At 44.6% G+C, this 20,345-nt stretch overlaps 1 protein-coding gene across 1 annotated transcript in view; it reads right to left on the reverse strand.

Annotated features, from left to right (window-relative positions):
* LOC142576582 (uncharacterized) overlaps window positions 1-17,866 on the reverse strand; it is a 37,990-nt gene extending 20,124 nt beyond the window's left edge. The window contains exons 1-4 of the mRNA XM_075686770.1: window positions 17,773-17,866; window positions 17,556-17,677; window positions 12,628-12,866; window positions 4,525-4,647 (exon numbers count right to left, since the gene is read on the reverse strand). Of these exons, the coding sequence (XP_075542885.1) occupies window positions 4,525-4,647; window positions 12,628-12,866; window positions 17,556-17,622 (429 nt within the window). The 5' untranslated portion in view covers window positions 17,623-17,677; window positions 17,773-17,866. The remainder of the gene's footprint in view (window positions 1-4,524; window positions 4,648-12,627; window positions 12,867-17,555; window positions 17,678-17,772) is intronic.
* Window positions 17,867-20,345: the final 2,479 nt, after the last annotated feature.

Genomic DNA, 20,345 nt, shown 5'->3' on the forward strand with positions numbered 1-20,345 from the left:
GCGCCTATAGGCTATGGGCGCCACCTAGCGGGCGCTTCTAACAGTACGCGCAGGAGCAGTAGCAGACGACAACCCTTTGCAGCAAGGGTGGCTGAAGTTCGTGGCTGCGATTTCTCCTTTGTTCAGGCGCCAGACTGCTTCTTCTGCGGTAACAGGTGTAGGGAAGACACTGACCTGTGTGGGAGCGGGTATGAACACGATGTTACCAGTGTTTGGGGCAATATGGTCCACATACGTGACAGGTGCATCCCGCAGACAAACGCCATGAACACCATTTACATGAAGAGCTCATGTTCACTAGCCGACAAATTTTATCGACTAATGGGATGTCTCAATCGTATTATTTCTTTTTAATTCTACCCTTGCCGTAATGCTGCTTCTGTACCTCAATAATAGGCACCTGTCGTTAGCGCAGACTTATAAAACAAATCTGCATGGTGCGATGTCTGCATATGCCGTTGTGATTTTTCTGCCAATGAATACATGTGGCATTGCCGAATAAGTGTAGTCAAAGTCACCTGAAGAAGAGTAATTGCGAATTTATTAATGGAAATGCGTACACTAGTCAACGAAGGCACCAAACGCACTGGTTAAAAAAAGCGCATCTTAGCGCTGCACCGCCGATGAACTGCTGCTCCCGCTGCAGTTCTTGCAATTTTAAATTCTCCAAGGGAGCTGCTTGGAAACGTACAAAGCTAAAGTCTGACTAACTTTTCAGTACTTTTTTTATTGTTACTAGAGAGAGATGCCACGTGATACATTTAAAGGCAGAGCAGCGCCAGTCAAAGTAGATGAGCGCTGGCGGCAAGGCCGGGTTTAGTCCTCTGCGACATTAAGCATAATAGGAAATAATTCAGTTGAGTACAAAGTTCACTTGCAAGAAGCGACTACGTTGTGAAACAAACAAATCACTCGGCGTGTTAAGTCTGCTCAGACACCATCGAGGTGTGATGACTTCCCAAACGCGACGCGAACTTTTCAGCAAAAATGGAACAAAAATACCATATGCAGCAACTATTAGCAATTCTAGCCCTGAACTACCTATTTTCTAAACACCATTTCACAAAAAAACACAATATCTAAGATGCCCTCGGGCTAAAAGGATAAAGCTCTTAAAGAAGCACTTGCTTGGTGTCATTCCGATAAGACACAGCATTATTTATACCCCTTACAAACAAGGCAGGGTGAAAACCTTACAGCTCAAAAGAATCAACAAGAGTTATGCATGAAGCAACTAGCAACAGTTAAACATGTGCGAAGCCATGCATAAAATAAATGTAAAAGCATGAAGTGCGCGACAGCTGGCGCGACGATTTACCGGACCACATAAAACTAACAATTTCAGTTCTTGCAAACGTCTGTAGCTTTAACATACAACACAATGCGCTCATGCAGTCGTGGTGCCTAGCTAGCCCAACGCGGTAAAGAAGCAGAAAACAATATAACCGGCAAACGGCATTCCGAACTTTAGCGAAATGCCTTTAAACCGCATGCTGCACTGCAGACGAACTTCGTCGCTTACACATCTAACTACGATCGAGTGGAAAAAAAAAACACGAAAGTGACAAAGGAAAGGACGAAAACAAGAAATTTCCCGCCGAAGCGACGATCCATTGCTACCGTTGCTCCCGCTGATAAGGCTTTGTGGGGAATGATTAGAACTGTATCGCCAGCACGTTTTCGCCGGTATTTGAGCCCCCCACCCTGCAACAATTCTTCTCCGACATTCCTTGAAGCTTTGGCCACCCCACACATGCGAAGGATGTTGCCTATTTTGCGCTGAAAGCATGAATAAGACAGCGAAGCACTATCAACGACACAACCAACTGCGGCGCGCGGCTGGCTCTTTTCCCGTGTGTTCTGCACAAGGCCGCCACCAGTGGCGCGTCCATCGGCACACACTACGTGTATAAGAAGAAAGTCAGAGCATCAACATCATCATCAATAAGCGTGGCACGCTTGCTTTTCCATTTCAGGTTCTTTTTCCATGTGACATGCGTATACTTGTTCATCCTTTTTCCGGGGACCACTTTTCGCCTGCTAACAACTGTTAAAATTTTTGCTTGGTGCAAGATGAGTCTTCAGGTATGGGAACCTTCTCAAATGTTGTCACCAATCTTGTCTGTAATCAAATTGCATGTGCTATGTGGATAGTGGTGGTAATTTTAGAATGTGCGCGAACACCAGCAATTATGCTGGAATGAGCGATGTAAAAATAGCTGATGCACTTGACCCGTGGATCAGATTTTGCCGATCATGCTTGCCACTTCGCTGTGCTCAGTATATTATAGACGGCTCTTCCAATCAAGACGAGGAAAAAGCGATGTGCAACCGCATCACGAACTTCAGCAAAGAGAGTAATGGGAGTCAGGGGCGAGGCTTTGCGGGCTACTTAAAGGGACACTAAAGGAAAATACTAACACGACGTGGACTGTTGGGCGATTTGTTGCGTGCCCACGAGTGCAGACGAGAAGAATCGACAGGCGCCCTTTATGTTGTTGTTGACCAAAACTATTATGAAGCCTACAAATAATAAAGCCGAGGCAAGTTTGGTTATAGCTTTTTTTTTTTCGTGGAAGTGCGGAAGGTGATGAAAGGAATGAAATGGGGCATCTGCTTAAGAATGTGGGGTGCCTGCAGACTGCTTGGTATGTTTTCAAGAGTCGTCCGCATAGCATTCGACACATGGTAAGCGCGATCATCATTAGCCAGACTTGGCACACTACATATCGCTGCGACAAGTTCAGGGTGCGGTCATTACATGGGAAAGAAAAAAAATTGAATTTTCACAACAAAATTCAGGGGTGTGGTCATTACGCGAATGCGATCATTATGCGAATAAATACGGTATATCAAGTAGTCCACCTACATGAAAAATAAACAGGACATGGTCTTCAAATTTGCCGTTCTTTTTTTTTGTTTTTTAAGGCAATTAAAAAATCTGCTTCACTTGAAAATTGCTCACAGTCCAGTGGACTTCGAATTAACCCTTTCAGGGTAAATGATGCAAATATACGACAATGCGAACAAGTCCAAAATGGTCGTATATTTACGGTGCCATCTGTACGTTTAAAAAGCAAGCCAATTTCCTCACTTTTTCTTTCCTGGCATGTGCTGCCACAATGTAGGAATACAGGGAATTTTTTTCCCACGCCACCCTCTCTCCGTTTTCGTTGCAAGGTTTGTTTTAAAGCTAGTTTACTCCGGCGAGTCTCTCTACTACCGCTCGCGCATTGGCGCGCACGCGGGCGGGTGGCGGTTTGGGTTTTGTTCCGCGGGCAGTTTCGGCTTCTTGTGCTTTGCAAAATTGATGGCTATCACGTTATTAATTGCTGAAAGGGCGACCGCATGTTTTTCGTTCATTTAGTGCTCACAGGGTTGCGCATAGGAAGGATGCTGCCGTGCATGCTTTTCCTTTTCTTTTTTTTCTTATTCGGAGACTCGCGAAAACTGACCGCCTCTGGTTGGCGATAAGATGAAGATTGGAGGAAGTTTGTTACCCGTGCTTTTTTGGCGGGCACACAACCACACAGTTTTCTTGAGTGCGCTCACCTACGCAGTTCGATTACACTATGGACGTAAATATTAGTGTAAGAGCAGGAACATTTGACACTTGCAAAATATTCTCGTGCACGCATTTTCTAAGCCTTTGAACTATGTGTATAATAATGCATCAAATTTTTAGTTCTTAGAAGTTTATTTCCTTTTTTTATTGTAGTTATTCATGAATAAACAGTACATATATACCAATGCAAAATATTTTTTTCTCACTTTACGGTCACCCTAAAAAAGTTACGGTTAATTTTTTTTTAATAAGTCCCTCAGAAGAATTGGAATCTGCAATAAAAAAATATCGACCCTGGGCAGTCGCATATGGTGAAGAAAATCGACCCTGAAAGGGTTAATGAGGTTTTACTGCACGCTACATCTATGGGGCTAGTGAAGGTGCTGCATAGTTGTCTGAATAATCAAACATGCCCCAATTATTGGTCAGCCAGTGTATTGTGGTGGCTGTCAAAGATGTGCTATGACTATGATTGAGGAAATAAATAAAAAAACACTTAAAAGGGCTCATAAGCAGTGGATAGTCTGCATTTGCAAGGCAACCCGCTTTGATGTAGTTCTCCCCCTAGTTTCACTCGCCAACTGCCTGCCTGACCCATTGAATCCTGAGAACAGCATGTTTGGTTAGTGGTAGGTTTTAGTACCTCTGGCAGCTGGAAGTTGCCGTCACTTTCTCTAGTCTGTGCTGCTAACTCTCTTCCGTTACAACTTCCGAGTGGTGCAGCAGGCAAGCAAGCAATGAGCCGAGTGCGGCCCCACAGGGCGACTAGAAGACACCACATAATATCCCGTGCTTAGGTGCTTTTCCCACGATTCCTCTTTGTTCTTTATAACTAGGCTTCAAGATGGTCACCATGGTGCTCCCTCCCAAACTTTCTTTTTTTTTTTCTCCATGGCTGCGGGCCACCTACAACAGCCAGGCCTGAGGCAGGCGTGCAGGCACAATCAATGCCTTCCTACCTTGAGAGAGTAGGTCTGACCGAACTCCTTCCAGGTAGAGTCTGTGGGCTGTGGAAAATATGCATCCAGCTTTTCCAGCACATAGCCAGGTGGCATTGCCTTTTCAGCGTAGACAATGATCTCCTGGAAAAAGTAGACAAGTTGGAAGATTAAAGATGAGAGCTAGGCCCCAGCAAATGCAACGCAACGCAAACAAACAGACAGACAAACAATCTGGGCTATGCACTCCTTCAATGCGCAGGTATGACTCCTGCTTTATATGTGAAAATAACCAACAGTGCACTCTGTGAATACACTCACAAACAACACACTTTTTGTGCACCTATTATTATTTAAGAGAGCACAGCATTTAAAGAAAAGCCTGCTGCAGATGGTTGCAGTGTTTAGTTAAAGGATGACAAAAGGAAGACATATTCCAAATACAGTAGGCTCTCTTTAAGATGACCTCTGAGTGTTCTACACATTCTACCTTCCAAATATCTGGAAACATTTCTCTGTTCCACGGTTTAAATGCATTTAGACAGCAACACATAGTTGTCAAAAATCATTTGATTTAACAAGATCATGCTTTACCTATGACACAAGAATGGAGGCCACAAATGGCATTGCAAACGAATGCACCCTGCGCGAGTCCACAGCGATTTGGAACACATGTAGTGTATTTTCATATTATTGTCAAGTATCCACAAGGCGTGGTAACAGGCAGTCGGAGAGGTGTGCAGGAAAAAATGGTGCCCATTTATATGCTGGTAAATGTGAAACAATAGACTGTCCTGCAAAACATACCGATGCGTTTCACTCTTATGTTAGTAAACGAATTCTGCGGTTTTCCATGGCAAAATCACAATTTGATTATGAGGCATGGTGCAGCGAGGGACTCCAGATTAGTTTTCACCACCAGGGGATCTTTAAAGGGACCCTGAAACGCTTTTGGCGATTTTCTACAAACGTACTGAGTCGTTAGAGTAGGTCCTTCTGATCATTAATTGACACATCTAAGTGCCCCGCGTAAAGCGTGTAATTTATTATAAGGTTTTAAAAATGCACATCGCTGCCGATCGCAGCACACTTCTCGGCAGAATTTTAAGTCGCCCCTACCCATATGACCGAAATCACCCATAAGACGTCAGTGGGGCGAGCTATCCGATTGGCTGACAAGGGCGCGTGATCGATAATTTTTCCAACTTTATGGTAAACAAATGATCTTCGTAATAGTTGGAATGTTAGTTAATTTGTTTTTCTGAAAAGAAAGTAACAAAGAGAATGCACAAGAATAATTTTTCAATACACTTAAGCACTTCCGGCACACAGCAAGTGTTGTCTGCTTGTGTTACAACGTACTCCATTTTGACGAGAGCTCCGCGGTCAGAGTCGGTTTCAGTCTTTTCGCGAACACTATGATTCGACTTTGTTGCCTTGTGGACTGCAAACGTAGCGACTGGCAATATGTCAAGCTGCGACATCGTGTCCCTCTGCAAGGCAGCGTACGAGCGAACTGGCTGCTGCACATCGGACTGCCGCTATCCGATCGGCGCCAGGATTTGCGCGTTTGTGGCCGTCACTTTACATCAGAAGATTACTAACGCAATAGCGTTTCGCGAGTCCGGTATTAGGGCGAACGCAAGCGCAAGGGGACAGAGTCTGGCCGCTTAACTGTGCCGTAACAGGATGAGCCATGAGATGAGCAGAAGGGCAAATGTGAATGGTCTGCACGGTGCAGCCACCTGGTGGCACAAAGCTCAACCATACACAGTAGCAGCAACGAAGTGTATTCTTCTTTGCTGCTGGTGTGTATTTTTCGCAGGAGTGTAATCATCAACACGTTGTTTTTATAAATGTTTAAAATGTTTCACACTTGGTTAGAGCAATATTAGCGCTTTGTTTGGTTGGTTAAGCGCTGCGCCAACAAGTGCATGGACCGTGCAGGCCGATCAGGCCGCTCACATACGTCTACGCTAAAGTTCCTTCATCAGCTTGAGTTTATGCTTCCAGTTATTTGCCGAAATGACCAGCTTGCCTGTGGTTACCGGAATACAAAACACGTTCGGCGCAACGACAGAATGCTCGCAACGCACGCTGCTTCGATAGCTCTCGTTTGGGGTCGACGGCCAAGCGGCTAGCGGAGAGGTCTCGCGTGGGCGGGCTCCAAAACAACCGGAAGTGGACGATGTGACGATGTGACGTTGTGACGCTGAACCAGTGAAGGCGGAGCTTAGCCTCGCTCGCTCGGCGAACGAGTTGAGGAGGAAAAGCATGGCTAGGGAGGAGGGTAACTTCTAATCACTTGTAGCTCCATTAATACGTAACGCTTCACTTAAATTAGGGTGCGAATGTTCTACTGAAGCTGTACCCTACGCGTCTACAAAATTTGTCCGAACCGTTTCAGGGGCCCTTTAACATGCCCCAAATGCATAAGCCACGGGCATTTTTGCATTTCACCTTCATCAAAATGTGGTCGCCACGACTGCGATTTGATACTGTGGCCTCACGCTTCACAGCACAACACCATAGCCGCCGAGCCACCGTGGCAACTTCTTAGCTTGGTCATCAAAGCGACTGAATAAGTACTATACAGGGTTTGCCCGTAAAGTAACGAGACTGCCTGCCACGTGGCACTGAAGTCGCCGGTAGCGCGCTCCCCAAGGGCGGGATTTGTGGTGGAGGTTCCAAGCTACGTAACGCTCCGGGCAGCAGTCGCGTCAGAGCTCTGATGCAGTGAGGATCTGAAGTGGCAGAAAAGCTGTTTTCCGAGTTTTTTGTCACTGCAGAAAACGTCAAAAATGGAGCATTCGCTGGAGCAGTCGTATGCGATTAAATGTTGTTTTCACCTGGGCAAAATCGTTTCCCAGACACTCGCCATGGTTAAGGAGGCTTACAAAGACGACGCCCTGCCAAGGACCCAGGTTTTCCAGTGGTTCAGTGAGCTCCAGAATGGACAGGAGACTGTTGAAAACATGGAGCAATCTGGGCACCTTCAATGAGTGGTTTGGACGAAAATGTAGCCAAAGTAAAAATCTTCTGGACGCTAACCGTTGTTTGAGTATCAGATTAATCCCCAAAGATCACATGTGGAAAACAGTTCACAAAATTATTTCTGAAGATTCTAACATGCGGCAGGTTTGTTCGAACTTGGTGCCAAAAGTGTTGAATGATGAACAAAAACGACAAGTTGACGTTTCCGATGAGATGATGGTGCAGTTAGAAAGTGAACAGAACTTTTTAGACGGCGTAATAACAGGCGACGGAACCATGGGTGTTCCAGTATGACCCCGAAATTAAGCATCATAGTTTGGAGTGACAAACCGCAAGCTACCAGCAAGCTCCCCGCGCCCCAAGAAAGCGAGAATATTGAAGCTTAAGGTAAAGGCACCATTCTGTCCTTTTTGACAAGCGTGGGGTGGTCCACAAAGGATCTGTACCTCTAGGACAAACCACCAACGCCGTGTTCTGCAAAGACGTCCTTGTGCACCTTCACAGAGCCGTCAAACGGAAACGATAGGGGATTGCCGATTGCTGAAAGCTCCACCACGACAATGCTCCAGCCCACACTGCGTTCGTCGTGACCGTCTACCTGGCCTGAATAGGGGTTGCAACCTTGTCACAGCCATCGTACAGCTCTGTTGTAAGCCCAGCAGACTTTTTCCTGTTCCCAAAGCTTAAGAGAAGCCTGAAAGGCCCCCATTTCGACGGTGTTCCCGCCATCCAAAGGGCTGTCACAGAGTCTCTGAAAGAGGTTATGGTGGCTGACTTCCAGGAAGCCTCTGCAACGTGGGAATCAGGTTGGCAGCAGTGTATCAATGCCCAAGGAGACTATGTTGAAAAATCTTAATAATATGTACTGATTGGATCGATCAATTTTTTTACCAGACCCAGTCTCATTAATTTACGGACAAATCCTGCATGCATGAAAAAAAAAGAGCATGTAACATAATTTGTAATGTTGTTAGACTTAAAAAGTGTTTTTAGCTACCACGCAAGTGCAAGTAGTTAATAATTACAGAGAAAGCATATTGTTAACAGGAATTGGAAGAGTTGAAATGGACGAATTTCCCATTTCAAGGAGTTAAAAGGAAAGGAATCACGGGGATCTCTATTCTCTGGAAGGGAGTGGGAACGGAGTGGAAATGGAGTGGAGGGCTTTGCTCTGCAACTCTGCTATCAAGTGTGGTGTGCAGGCCATCATTCTCCTTGCACTTAGGACTCCAGTGAACAATGTTTCCATTGTGCTGGCCTTCTAAAAGCAATAAAATTGATTTTACCATCAGAATTTGTTTTTTCGGACTGCTGGTTATTCGAACATTTTCGTGGCACTGTCCATGTCCCAAAAATTGGCTTGCATAGTGACAGTGACGGCAAAAAATGCGCCTTGAGTGTCCAAGCAATTGCTCCATTTCCAGTATTATCCTACAGGATGCGCCCCTTCACCACCAAGAGGACAATAATAGATAATCTTCTGTTTACTGCCGCTGCCACAACTCCACTTTCCAATTCGTTCTTTCCATGGTACTCCCTGTTGCCCACACTATTGGACTTGGGTGTGTTTTTTCTCACTTGTTTTCATTCCTCATCATCGATTAGACCTGCAGTAGCAGGCAAAGCTTGTCACTTGGCTAAACTGTCCAGTTATCGTCGAACATTCTTTCTCACGTGCATTGCGATACTGGTTGATGTACCTTATTTACTCGCATAAGGCCCACCCTCGTACAGGTATAAAGCCCGAACCACAACTTTGCAACGTGAAAATTCTGGGGGGGAAAAAAAGAAAAGAAAAAAGCTTCACTAAGAGTCCCACCAGTTGGTTTGCTCAAGCGGCTACCAGATTATACCCGTTGTCCTACCGACGATTGGATTATCCTCATCGCCGTATCCCGCACTCTGCACCAAAGCGCAACTTTGTTCGCAGAATTCACTGAAGCTGTGGTGATTAGACCTAGCAGGCAGATGTAGCAGCAACAAGCCATTGCTGGAGATCACACGAATGAGCTGGATGACCACATGCTTGAAGCAGAGTTTGGGTCTGCAAATAACCAGCCAGCAACTACTGTGAATGCCTACCCAATTCGTGCATGTGCTTGTTGGATGCAAACAGCTTGAAGTTTGCACGTGGGTACAGAACCAATAAAACTCAAAATTGATTTTGCGCAGCATGGCCCGAACTGACAGTGTAAAGGAGTCAAGGCGGTATGCGCAGCATTTGCACCTCGCAATAATCTGCGACATACGTAGGGCTGCATGATGGGTGAATGCGAAACGCACCCACAGCCTCGGCCATCACGAAATTTCAAGTAAATTTGATTTTAATGGGGCACAAGACTGCGCAAAAGTCTGTGAACAATGTTTCCATTGTGCTGGCCTTCTAAAAGCAATAAAATTGATGTTAACATCAGAGTTTGTTTTTTCAGACTGCTGGTTATTCGGACATTATCGTGGCACTGTCCATGTCCCAAAAATTGGTTGGCAACTTTAAATGAGTTCATCGTCCCGCCAGCAATTGCAATATTTTGCATGACAGTCTAAGTGAAGTTTGAGGCTTTAGTGACTAACTACTATAAAGCTGCCTCGTGTAAGGCCCACCCCCATAATAAATATGAAAAAAAGAGGGCCTTACGTGAGTAAATATGGTGGACAGTTTCCTCATGGATTCCTGGAAAAACTAGCATTCTTGGAACATGCAAGTTGTGTAGACAATGGGGCAGGCCATGTGGTGCGAATGATGCAGCGTAAAATGTTCAAAAAGCTACTGTATGAACTTCATGGTATGGGATTATAACAGCACAGGCTTTCTGAACAGTTTAGTTTGGAATACTGAAAATACAGAACACATCTTTTCATCCACCACTGTAGAAATTGAAACATACTCAGGACCTTGACTGTTTTGCAGGCCCTGATTTGAGCATGTTCATTTGCTATGAGAGATGTGAAATTATATTGTGAAAGCAATTATAAGGGCACTTGAGGCATGTTCAAGCCGTTGCCCAGCTGTCACGGTATCCATGACACATGTGCAACCTGCTTGCAGAGGGTTAGGTTTTCTAAGATGCAAAATGATGCAGAGTGCACTTGGCTGCAAAAATGACGAAGCCAAGTGGACGCACTGTCACGCTCTGCTCAATCACCTGGGCAGCAAAGCTAGGGCAGCAAACAAACTGGTCCGAGCAGAACAGGCAGTAGATGTCAAGCTCAAGCTATCAAATCCTTTCATTGGGCAATGACTAAAGCCGACGCAGTTTCATTGGTCTCATCTCGTGCACCATTAAAGGGACCCTGAAACAATTTTGACGATTTTGGTCAAACGAACTGAGTAGTTAGGCTAGGTCCTTCTGATCATTAAGTGGCACCTTTAAGCACTTTGCACTTTACGCAAAGCGCGTAATTTAGTATAAGGCTTTAAAAACGTGCATGACTAATGATTGCAGTACTGCCGTGCCCCTAAGTTTTCAGCTGCCCCATTACAATATATGTAGCTGGCGAGCATGACATTAGTTGGGCGAGCTGCCCGATTGGCTGAGTTGTGTCCCGATAATTTTTCCTACTTTATGGTGAACACTGTTCGCAATAGCTGGAACATTGGTTAAATTGTTTCTATATAAAAAAAAAAACTTAACAGAAAGAGAATACACAAGGACACTTTATCTCTACGCTTAAGCACTTCTGGCACAGAGCAAGTGTAGTTTGCTCATGTTACAATGTGCTTCACATTGACACGAGCTGTGCAGTCTAGTGTTGGTCTCGAGGTTTCTTTTCGTGAGGACCATGAATTTCCCTTGTTGCTTTATAGGCTGCCAACCTAGTGATTGGCGACATGTTAAGCTGCGAAATCGTGCAACTCTGAAAGGCAACAGGTGAACAGAGTGGCTGCAGCGCAACGGGCTGTCTGTATCCAATCAGCACAAGGATCTACATGTTTGCGGCCGCCACTTCACACTGGAGGATTCCTACCACAATAAAGTAAAACTCTCGTCTCTGGCATTTCGTTACACGCAGGAGGACCAGTCGTTTTGCCAGATGGGTGGAGGTGCAAATGTGAGCGGCCTGCAGAGTGCTGTCTGCTCAACCAGACAAACACAGAGCTAATACAAAAAAATTATGGGGTTTTACGTGCCAAAACCACAATATGACTATGGGGCACGCCATGTGGGGGACTCCGGATTAATTTTTCTCACCTGGGGTTCTTTAACGTGCACCTAAATCTAAGTACACGGATATTTTTGCATTTCGCCCCCATCACAACGCGGCCGCCGTGGCTGGGATCTGATCCCGCGATCTTGTGCTTAGCACTGCAACACCAAAGCCACTAAGCAACCACAGCGGGTACAGTTACTACAGCAGTAACCAAGTGTATTTTACTTTGCTGCTGGTGTATATTTTCGGCAGCAGCGTAACTGTGAAAACATTGTCTTTTTAAATGTTTAAAATATTTCACATTTGGTGACAGTAATATTAGCTTTGCATTTGGTTGGTTAAGCTCTGCGCCATCAGATGACTGCACCATGCAGGCCGTTCAGGCCAGTCACGTTTACACTAAAGCCCCTTCATCACAGCAGCAATGGTATGGAGGGACTTTATGCCTCTGCTTATCCATCAAAATGCCTAGTTCACCTACGTTTACTGGACGCACTTGGTGCTGTGACAGAACGCTTGCAACGCACACTGCTTGGATAGCTCTCACTGGGGATCAATGGCCATGTGGCTATAGGTATACTAGCTACGATATGTATACTTAAAAAGACCAAACAAATGACCATAGTACAAGCTTTCTGCAAAAGAAACGAAGTTTCTGCCATTTGGCCAGTTATAGTCACCCGTACCTCACAAAGCGCTTTCTGGTATTGAAAAATTTTATTGCGAGGCCTGACATCCCAAAACTGCACAGTATGTTATGAGGGACGCTGTAGTGGAGGGCTCTGAACTGATTTAACCACATGGCCTTCTTTAATGTTCACCAAAAGCATGGTATGCAGGCATTTTTGCATTCCACCCCCATCAAGATGCAGTGGCTGCAGCCTTCTGGTCTAAGTCAGCTACTGGCATCTTGTAATAAAAAGATGTGAAAAGAAAAGCGAGAGAGAGAGAGAGAGCAAAAAGAATGTGAGGTCCACATACCAACAACCGGGCACGCAAGATGAGAGGGACAAGGACCTTCTCGGAGGTGAACTTTTCTCGGGAGTACATGTCCATGAAAACATCTACCAGCACCTTGAGGACTGCAGGATCCCAAGTGGAGATTGTTTGGTACGATGAGGTCAGGTAGCCACTGAAGATGTGCACCAAGTACATGAGGCAGATGTATGGTGAGCTCAAATTGTACACAATGGTCTGCTTGTTACCCCGGCCACGTAGAGCTGTGTAGGAGACATCAATAATGAATGATTGGTTTCGGACACACCAAAAGCATGAAAAAATAGCTTTGATGGTGCCGAAATATCTCTAAAACAAAGCTCCGCTCTAATGGAACATGAACATTTTTCACACTGTGAATGCATACATACACACGCCACCTCTAAAAAATAGAAAGCGAGAGCACATGCTACCATAAGCAGCACTCATTTGCTGCTTATGGTACCACCAACAGCCGACTAGGAAAGGCTTGACGGCTACTAGAGCCAACAATAGACAGCCGGAAGAACCACAAATGCCAAGCCACAGCAACGGTTGAGTAAAGAAAGCTCTAAGTAGCATCTGTAGTTGCCAAGAGCATCCCTGAAGTTTACGGCAGTGGCCTCGTGACAGCATATCATACACGTGTCCCAAGTCATACACGTGTCTTCACACTGGTTTTTCGTAAACGGGATTGCATAGATAACCATGACAGCGTGCGCATCGTCCTGAAGGGAACAGCATAGCAGCCGATGCTTGCATCGGAGAGTGCCTTGAGTGCTCGTACATACTACCGCCAAACTCGCTGTTATAAGGTGCTAACATGCCTTGCGATGCTTGTGCGATATTATTAAACATATGGGAAGTCGTACAATTTGAAGTGAATACGACCATGTAGTGGTTGTTTTATGTGTGCAATGCATAAGCACTGCTACGTCAGCACTAGCCAATGCATGTAAAATTCAAACTTTAGGTGAGCAAAAGGTCACACTCCAATTTATTATATATACAAGGTGTCCCAGCTAACTTCAGCCAGAGGTTAAAAGTATGCCAATGCCACGTAGCTGGACAGAACCAAGGTAATGTTGTTTGCCGTAGCTTGGAGATACTCAAATTTTTTTCATTCTACCTCGTTACTTAGTCTGAATTAAACAACTTCTCAAATATTATAATCGTATGAAAAGTGTCAATAAGAAAATTGTACAGCAACATAGAAAGCTCCCGATACAGCTTTCTGTTGCTCAATATGTGCTACATAAAAGCGTTTTTCTGAGCGTGAAAGAAGCCTGCGAACACACGCAAAGTGCCTCGAGTGGTCAGTCACGTGGCAATTTTGCTTGCATTTGCGGGCTTCTTTTACGCTCGGTAAAACACTTTTATGTAGCACGTATTGAGCAACAGAGAGCTTTATCGGGAGTTTTTCATGTCGCTCTACAATCTTCTCCTTGACACTTTTCATCTAATTATAATATTCAAGTTGATTAATTAAGAATTATATAATTAGGCAGAATGAAAAATAATTTGAGTATCTCCAAGCGACAACGAACAACATTACCGCGGTTTTGCCCAGCTACGTGGCATTTGTATATTTTTAAACTCTGGCTAAAATTAGCTGGGACACCCGGTATGTATGTAAGTACATACGTGTGTATATATTACCAGACCAAAGACGGGACAAGAAAGCAAACACAGACATAGCGCATCTTCTGTGTCTTTCTTGTCCCATTATCACATTTTTTATTTTTTTTCATAATAACCCGTCACCGACTAGCTCAACTTTGTATCCAACCCCATTCTGACTGCAATTCCTGGATGGTAGATGCGCGTTAATTTCATTAAACTTCTTTATCTTTTTTTTTTTTGGCAAGCACACACCCGTTCCAGTGGGCTCCAGTCTTTCTCCTGTATGCCCATCGCTCACGTATCCCCTCTTAGTTCTTCCACTGTGTTTACTATGTACAATAAACTATCAAATCAAAGGAACGTGTGCCCAAAATGTTGACAAAGTTTCATGCTTTGATGCCGAGGCCAGTGGAAACAGCATCGGCAAGAACGATGATGGCAGTAGCTTGTAAACACCACCATACAGCTATAGGTCTCGTGCACTGCCGCGTCAAATCAGATACGCAGTGCAACTGTGACAAATGCTGGCAAAAGATCTGTGTTCCCTGCTTGCTGCCCCTCAGGGGTGAGGGTGCCCACTACTGATGCAAACCTGTGTACGCAGTGAAAAAAAAACATCTGTCTACTGTTTAGATGCATAAATGTCACAATGGCTATAATTACACCACCTGGAAGCTGGCGAAAGTGTAATTTTATTGATTTTTCTGAAAATCGTGTGAGGTACAAGGTAAACAAACATCTTTTCTTCACTTCTGCTCACTCTCTCAGATATTATTAGGACATAAATGAGCCCATTGCATACACTTATTGTTAGTGAATGCGTAACGAATCACAACACAAGCCACTCCATGCAAGTGCACTAAGCAAAAACTGGAGTTCAGTTTGCTGTATCTACTTCCGTTTAAGGCCTTATCTAACACCGCGAGCTCGCTTTTAAGCTCGGCCAGTATTCACAAAAACTTCTTACGCTAGAATTTTCATAAAAGCAAATTCCAGCCGATAACTACAATGCCTAACAGTTATTAGCAATGGCGGGTGGCAGACAACAAAGAGCACTTATGAACAAGAAGACTGACGAGTTCCAGCCGGACTCGGGCAGCCAGTTCTTGCTTGGCGCTCTTTCTGCTAGCGTCAGACCCAGGCTGGAGTGCGAAACTGTGGCACATGCAGAGCTGTAGTGCCAGCCGCGGCATGCACCAAGCCGGCTATAAAATGTAGGTTTCTAAAATGCAAGCACTGCAATACAGTGTTACGATTATAACTGAAATGAGTAGCAAGAAAACAGCATGGGGCTTACATCTATGTGCACATCATCCTCCACGGTCTTTTTAAATGTGATTAGCACTTTTTGCCAAGGCATTTTGAGCCGATCAATCTATGTAGCCTCTTACGCCGACCCAGTGACCGAAGTTGACTACCAGCTTGGGCCACTAGTTATGTGCTCCTATTCAGGATCCAACTGTGGTCATTCTATCGTCTTCAAGCTTCGTCATCCGACTCTCATCATGCTTTCGTCATGCCTTCTACACCAACCAAGTGGATCAATTCCTCTAATAGCTTGGACCACTAAGTGGGCGCTCTTGGTTGTGACGCTGATGTGGTCATTGCATGTTCGGGATTCTAACTTTATCATCCGATTCTCGTCATGCTCTTGTCATCATGACATTGTCGTTATACAGTTATGCTTGTCATACCATTGTCATGATGCCATCATGGTCATTCCAGCTTTGTCATCCGACTCTCATCATGTTGCCATTGTCAGACTTTTCACAGTAACAGAGCGAACCAAGTTCTCCAATAGCTTAAACCAATAGGTGTGCGCTCATCGCTGTGATGCCATCGTGGTCATTGCATCGTCGAGATTTCAGCTTCGTTATATGACTCTCATCATCAACATTCGTCATGAATTCATTGTCATTGTCATACTGTTGTCATTCCGGCTTCGTCATCCGACTCTCGCCATACTGTCATCATCACACCTTTTACACTGACCGAGTTGACCAAGTTCTACAATAGCTTACTTAGGTCATTAGGTGTGTACTCAAGGTTGTGAGGCATTTGTGGTCGTTACAATATCGCGATTCCAGCTTCACCATCCCATTTTCGTAATGCTCTCGTCATCACACCATCATTGTCAGCAATTGCCCTGCATTCATTGTCATACCATCGTTGTGAAGCCATTTTGGTCATCCCATTGTCATTATTCCAGCTTCATAATTATATTCTTGCCACACCTTTTACGCCAAGTGGACCAAGATCTCTAATAGCTTGGGCCACTAGGTCTGTGCTTGTGATGCCGTGGTGGTAGTTGGTAGTTGCAATGCCAACTTTATCAGCCGACTTTTGTCATGGCACCATCCTTGTAATAGTCATGCATTCGCTGTTGTGACGTCATGACAACATCGTGGTCATTCCATTGTCCTCATTCCAGCTTCGTCATCTGGCTCTCATGGTGCCGCCATTGTCCCGCTGGTCCAGTGAAGCAAGGTGTTTAAAAGTTTGGGCCTCTAGGTATGTACTTGTTTTGCCATTGTAGTGGTTGCATCGTCACCACTCCAGCTTTGTCACCCGATTTTCATCTTGCCGTCTCGGCGTTGCTTCATGATACAGCCGCTGTCAAGCCATCGTACAGTCTTCATACCATTGTTGTCATACGCTCCTCATCATTCTACCATCGCCATGGTGTGGTTGTCATGCCATCATGCTCATGGCTGACATTGACAAGCGTTATAGCAACATAGCTAAATACCGGGGGATATTATATGAGCATATAGCTGAAGCAACAGGAGTCTGACAACGACCTCGAGAGATTAAGTATGTGTCGCCTGCAATACAGTGTGTGGCTACAGTGCTTGAACACTAATTGCATCACCGTCGACAGTCATCGTGGGGCTCTTACGAATTTTTCAGTTTTTTTTTTTTTTTGTCACACGCACTTTGCGAAGTTTTCCGACATAGCGACGGTACTGCTGATTTCTTCCCTCAGCAATACATGATTAGTGGAACCAAAATACTCCGTCTGAAGTAATCAACGTTATTTTCCCTTGTGCTGGCGCCGTCGTACAAGCGGACGAGGCTAAAGACTAATGCACACCGAGCCCGCTCTACGAGCACTCCACTGATGCAAAGCAACAACGCGAAGCTTCCGCCATGGTGAAGTAAAACGTTCAGGTAAGTCGCGCTTGGTAAAACGGGGTGCAACGAGAACACGACAGCATGCGGGTACCAATGCTGCCAAGCGGAAAGAAATAAAAACACCAGTTTCATACACCATCCGACTTATAGCTGAATGAAAACTCGTGGTGCGTCACCTTTCACGGCATTGCCCATCTGGTATTTGAGAGCATGCTCGAGCACGAAGATCTCCACCGGTCTCATTGTCGCCGCTGTCAACGGTCTAAAGATTTTAGGCTTCGATCGCGGCGACAGATTGCTGAAAGGAAATCAAAACAAAAGTGCACGTGTAAATAGCTGCGTGCCTTCAGGAACGATTAACAGCAACAGTTACTATTCAACAATTGCAGTTACTTGAGAGCAAGCAGACCCCTGTCGCACCACAAAAGTTTGCAACAGGCGGCAACGAAGAGTCTTTGGATACGACAGCTATCAACATTTGGCCCTTTGGCCGCTTTGGCTTTGGCTTCACGCCATGAGATTGTTGCCGACTTGGAGACGCCGCTCCTTTGAATTCGTCGTCTGCTACACTTCCGAAAGGGCCGGTAGCATTTTTTCACGTTACTTGAGTTTTTAGAAGACACGAAAAAACAAGAAAGAAATTAAAAGCTACAATTACACAACAAATAAATCCTAGTCATCGCAGCGAGGGCGTTTTTTTTATGGTTTGGTCGGTCACGTGCGCAATCAAAGGCGACGAGGGCCGCGTTGTCAAGGGCGATGTCGTTGACTTTGGTGGCGAGATGGGACGGCGTCGACCTAAAAAGTAGCATGCCAAAGCGAGAGAAAAATTGTATCTAAGAATCCTAGGAAGGAGAAGGTGAACAACATCAACTAAAGCAACGACCCGCGAATTTAAAACCCAAGCGAAAATAATCCTAATATTTGTAATATCTGATTCCCAGCTCCGAAAGCAATTAGTTTGCTATTTTGTGATGGTTGGAATGCTTGGATGGTGATGGTTGTGATGGTTTGGAATGCCCGTTGCGACAAAGCTTCGCGTCTCTGCAAAACTTATGACCGTTAGAGAGGCAGCTTCGAGTGACATGAAGTGGGACTCGCGGACTGCAATTTCTAAAGCACTAGAAAGCAGTGGAGCTCAGGAATGTCTTGCTTTATTATTGACCATTTGCCTTAAAATGAAACCTAGAAGACAAATTCTTCGATTATTTCTTAAGCTGAGCACTGCGGTTACCATACGTGTCTGCCCTAATTACACCATGCGTGACGTGGACACTGCAGAGCGTCTCTAAGGATTTGCTACCGAAGCTGGCTCACTGTATGACAGAGGCATCTGTGCACATAACATGCACTCTCTGCTGCATCTTGCTGGAGACGCTAGAAAATTTAGTTCACTCAATGACTTTCCAGCTTTCATTTTGAAAATTTTTGTATTAAATAAAAAAGCTAATTAAGCCACCTTCTCGAGCCCTTCAGCAAATTGTTAGGTGTCTTAAGGGAACAAGGTCTAAGTGGCAACGTTGCACCACTCTCACAAAACCACCCAGAGCTTTCTGGGCACCACTGGAACAAGGTCTAAGTGGCAACGTTGCACCACTCTCACAAAACCACCCAGAGCTTTCTGGGCACCACTGTGATGGACCTGTACCACCAGGTTTTTTTATGGTGACCAGTTCTCTCCACTTGCAATGAAAGGCACTGTGCAGAAGCTTAATAAACTTGACAGTTGTGTAAAATTGAAGAACGGGCGTGCTGTGCTAATGCCAAATTTTATGTGCTCGCCAGGAATTTCCGTCTGCGGCCACTTTTACTCAACATTGGAGAACTTGTATTTGTGCCATATTCGGAATTGATTATTTTTTCTGTGCAAGGACTATCTCAAGAATTTTCAGTCTGGAGTGTTGAAGCCATTCAGCACAAGTGTGTGCGCCTGCCGAATGGACCGCGAAGTTCCGCAATGTTTTCACTTCTACATGCATACAATGATGCATATTGATATATTGCACGCTGACACTGTTCACGCGTATAGAGCATTGCCGAGCAAAAAATTTTTGTAGAGACTGAAGATATAGCCACACTGTATTTTTGTAAGTGTTGACTTCCAAGCATGTTAGTCGTAGACTATTTTTCTTTCTTATCTTATTCAGGTGGAAGAAAATTAGTATTGTATACCTTCACGACAGTGAGGATGTAACAGTCGTTCCTTCAAGTTTGATTATTGCAAAAGACGAAGTCAGTGGCCACCCTAGAAAAGCTCAAATAAAGTTACTGCGGCAATAAAACAAAGGAAGACTTCAAAAGGCTGGAAAAAATACAAGTGCTGAGTATTATGGACATGTGGTAAGCAGTTATTGCAACACTTTAGTTCTTTATTAGCTCATTAAACATCTGCATCAGGTCAAGGTATTTTGGCTTTTCTAACATTGTTTTGTTAAGTTACATGCTCAAAAGCTTTGAAAAAATGAGATGGTTTAACTGAACTTTCGATTTCAATTCATAATTGTGCAACATGTGTAAATTCTAAATATGCTGCAGGACTACATTTACCTGTGTCACCACTTAATTGCTGACTGCCACGTTCTCTCCCAGCTGGATAGCCAGGCACATCTATTAGATGTGCATAATATCGTACACCTTGGACATTCAATACATCCATTAGACATCCAGATATTTCCAGAAAACATTGTATGGATGTACTATGGATCATCGCAAATGTAAGTGGTAGGTTGTGGGGATGTCAGGGCTGGATATATACAACATCTAATAGACGTCCACAACATTCTGTAGATATATTGATTACATCTAATAGATATCCACAACATCCAATAAATATTTACTATATCTAACAGATACCCATATTAACCCCACTTACATCCATTGTACTACATATGGCTGCATCTGCAACATCTAATATACATCCACTGAATGTGCCTGGTACTATTTTTGGCCGTTTATTTTATTCGTTA

Source organism: Dermacentor variabilis, chromosome 1 (genome assembly GCF_050947875.1).
Source record: "Dermacentor variabilis isolate Ectoservices chromosome 1, ASM5094787v1, whole genome shotgun sequence".
NCBI classification, from domain to species: domain Eukaryota; kingdom Metazoa; phylum Arthropoda; class Arachnida; order Ixodida; family Ixodidae; genus Dermacentor; species Dermacentor variabilis.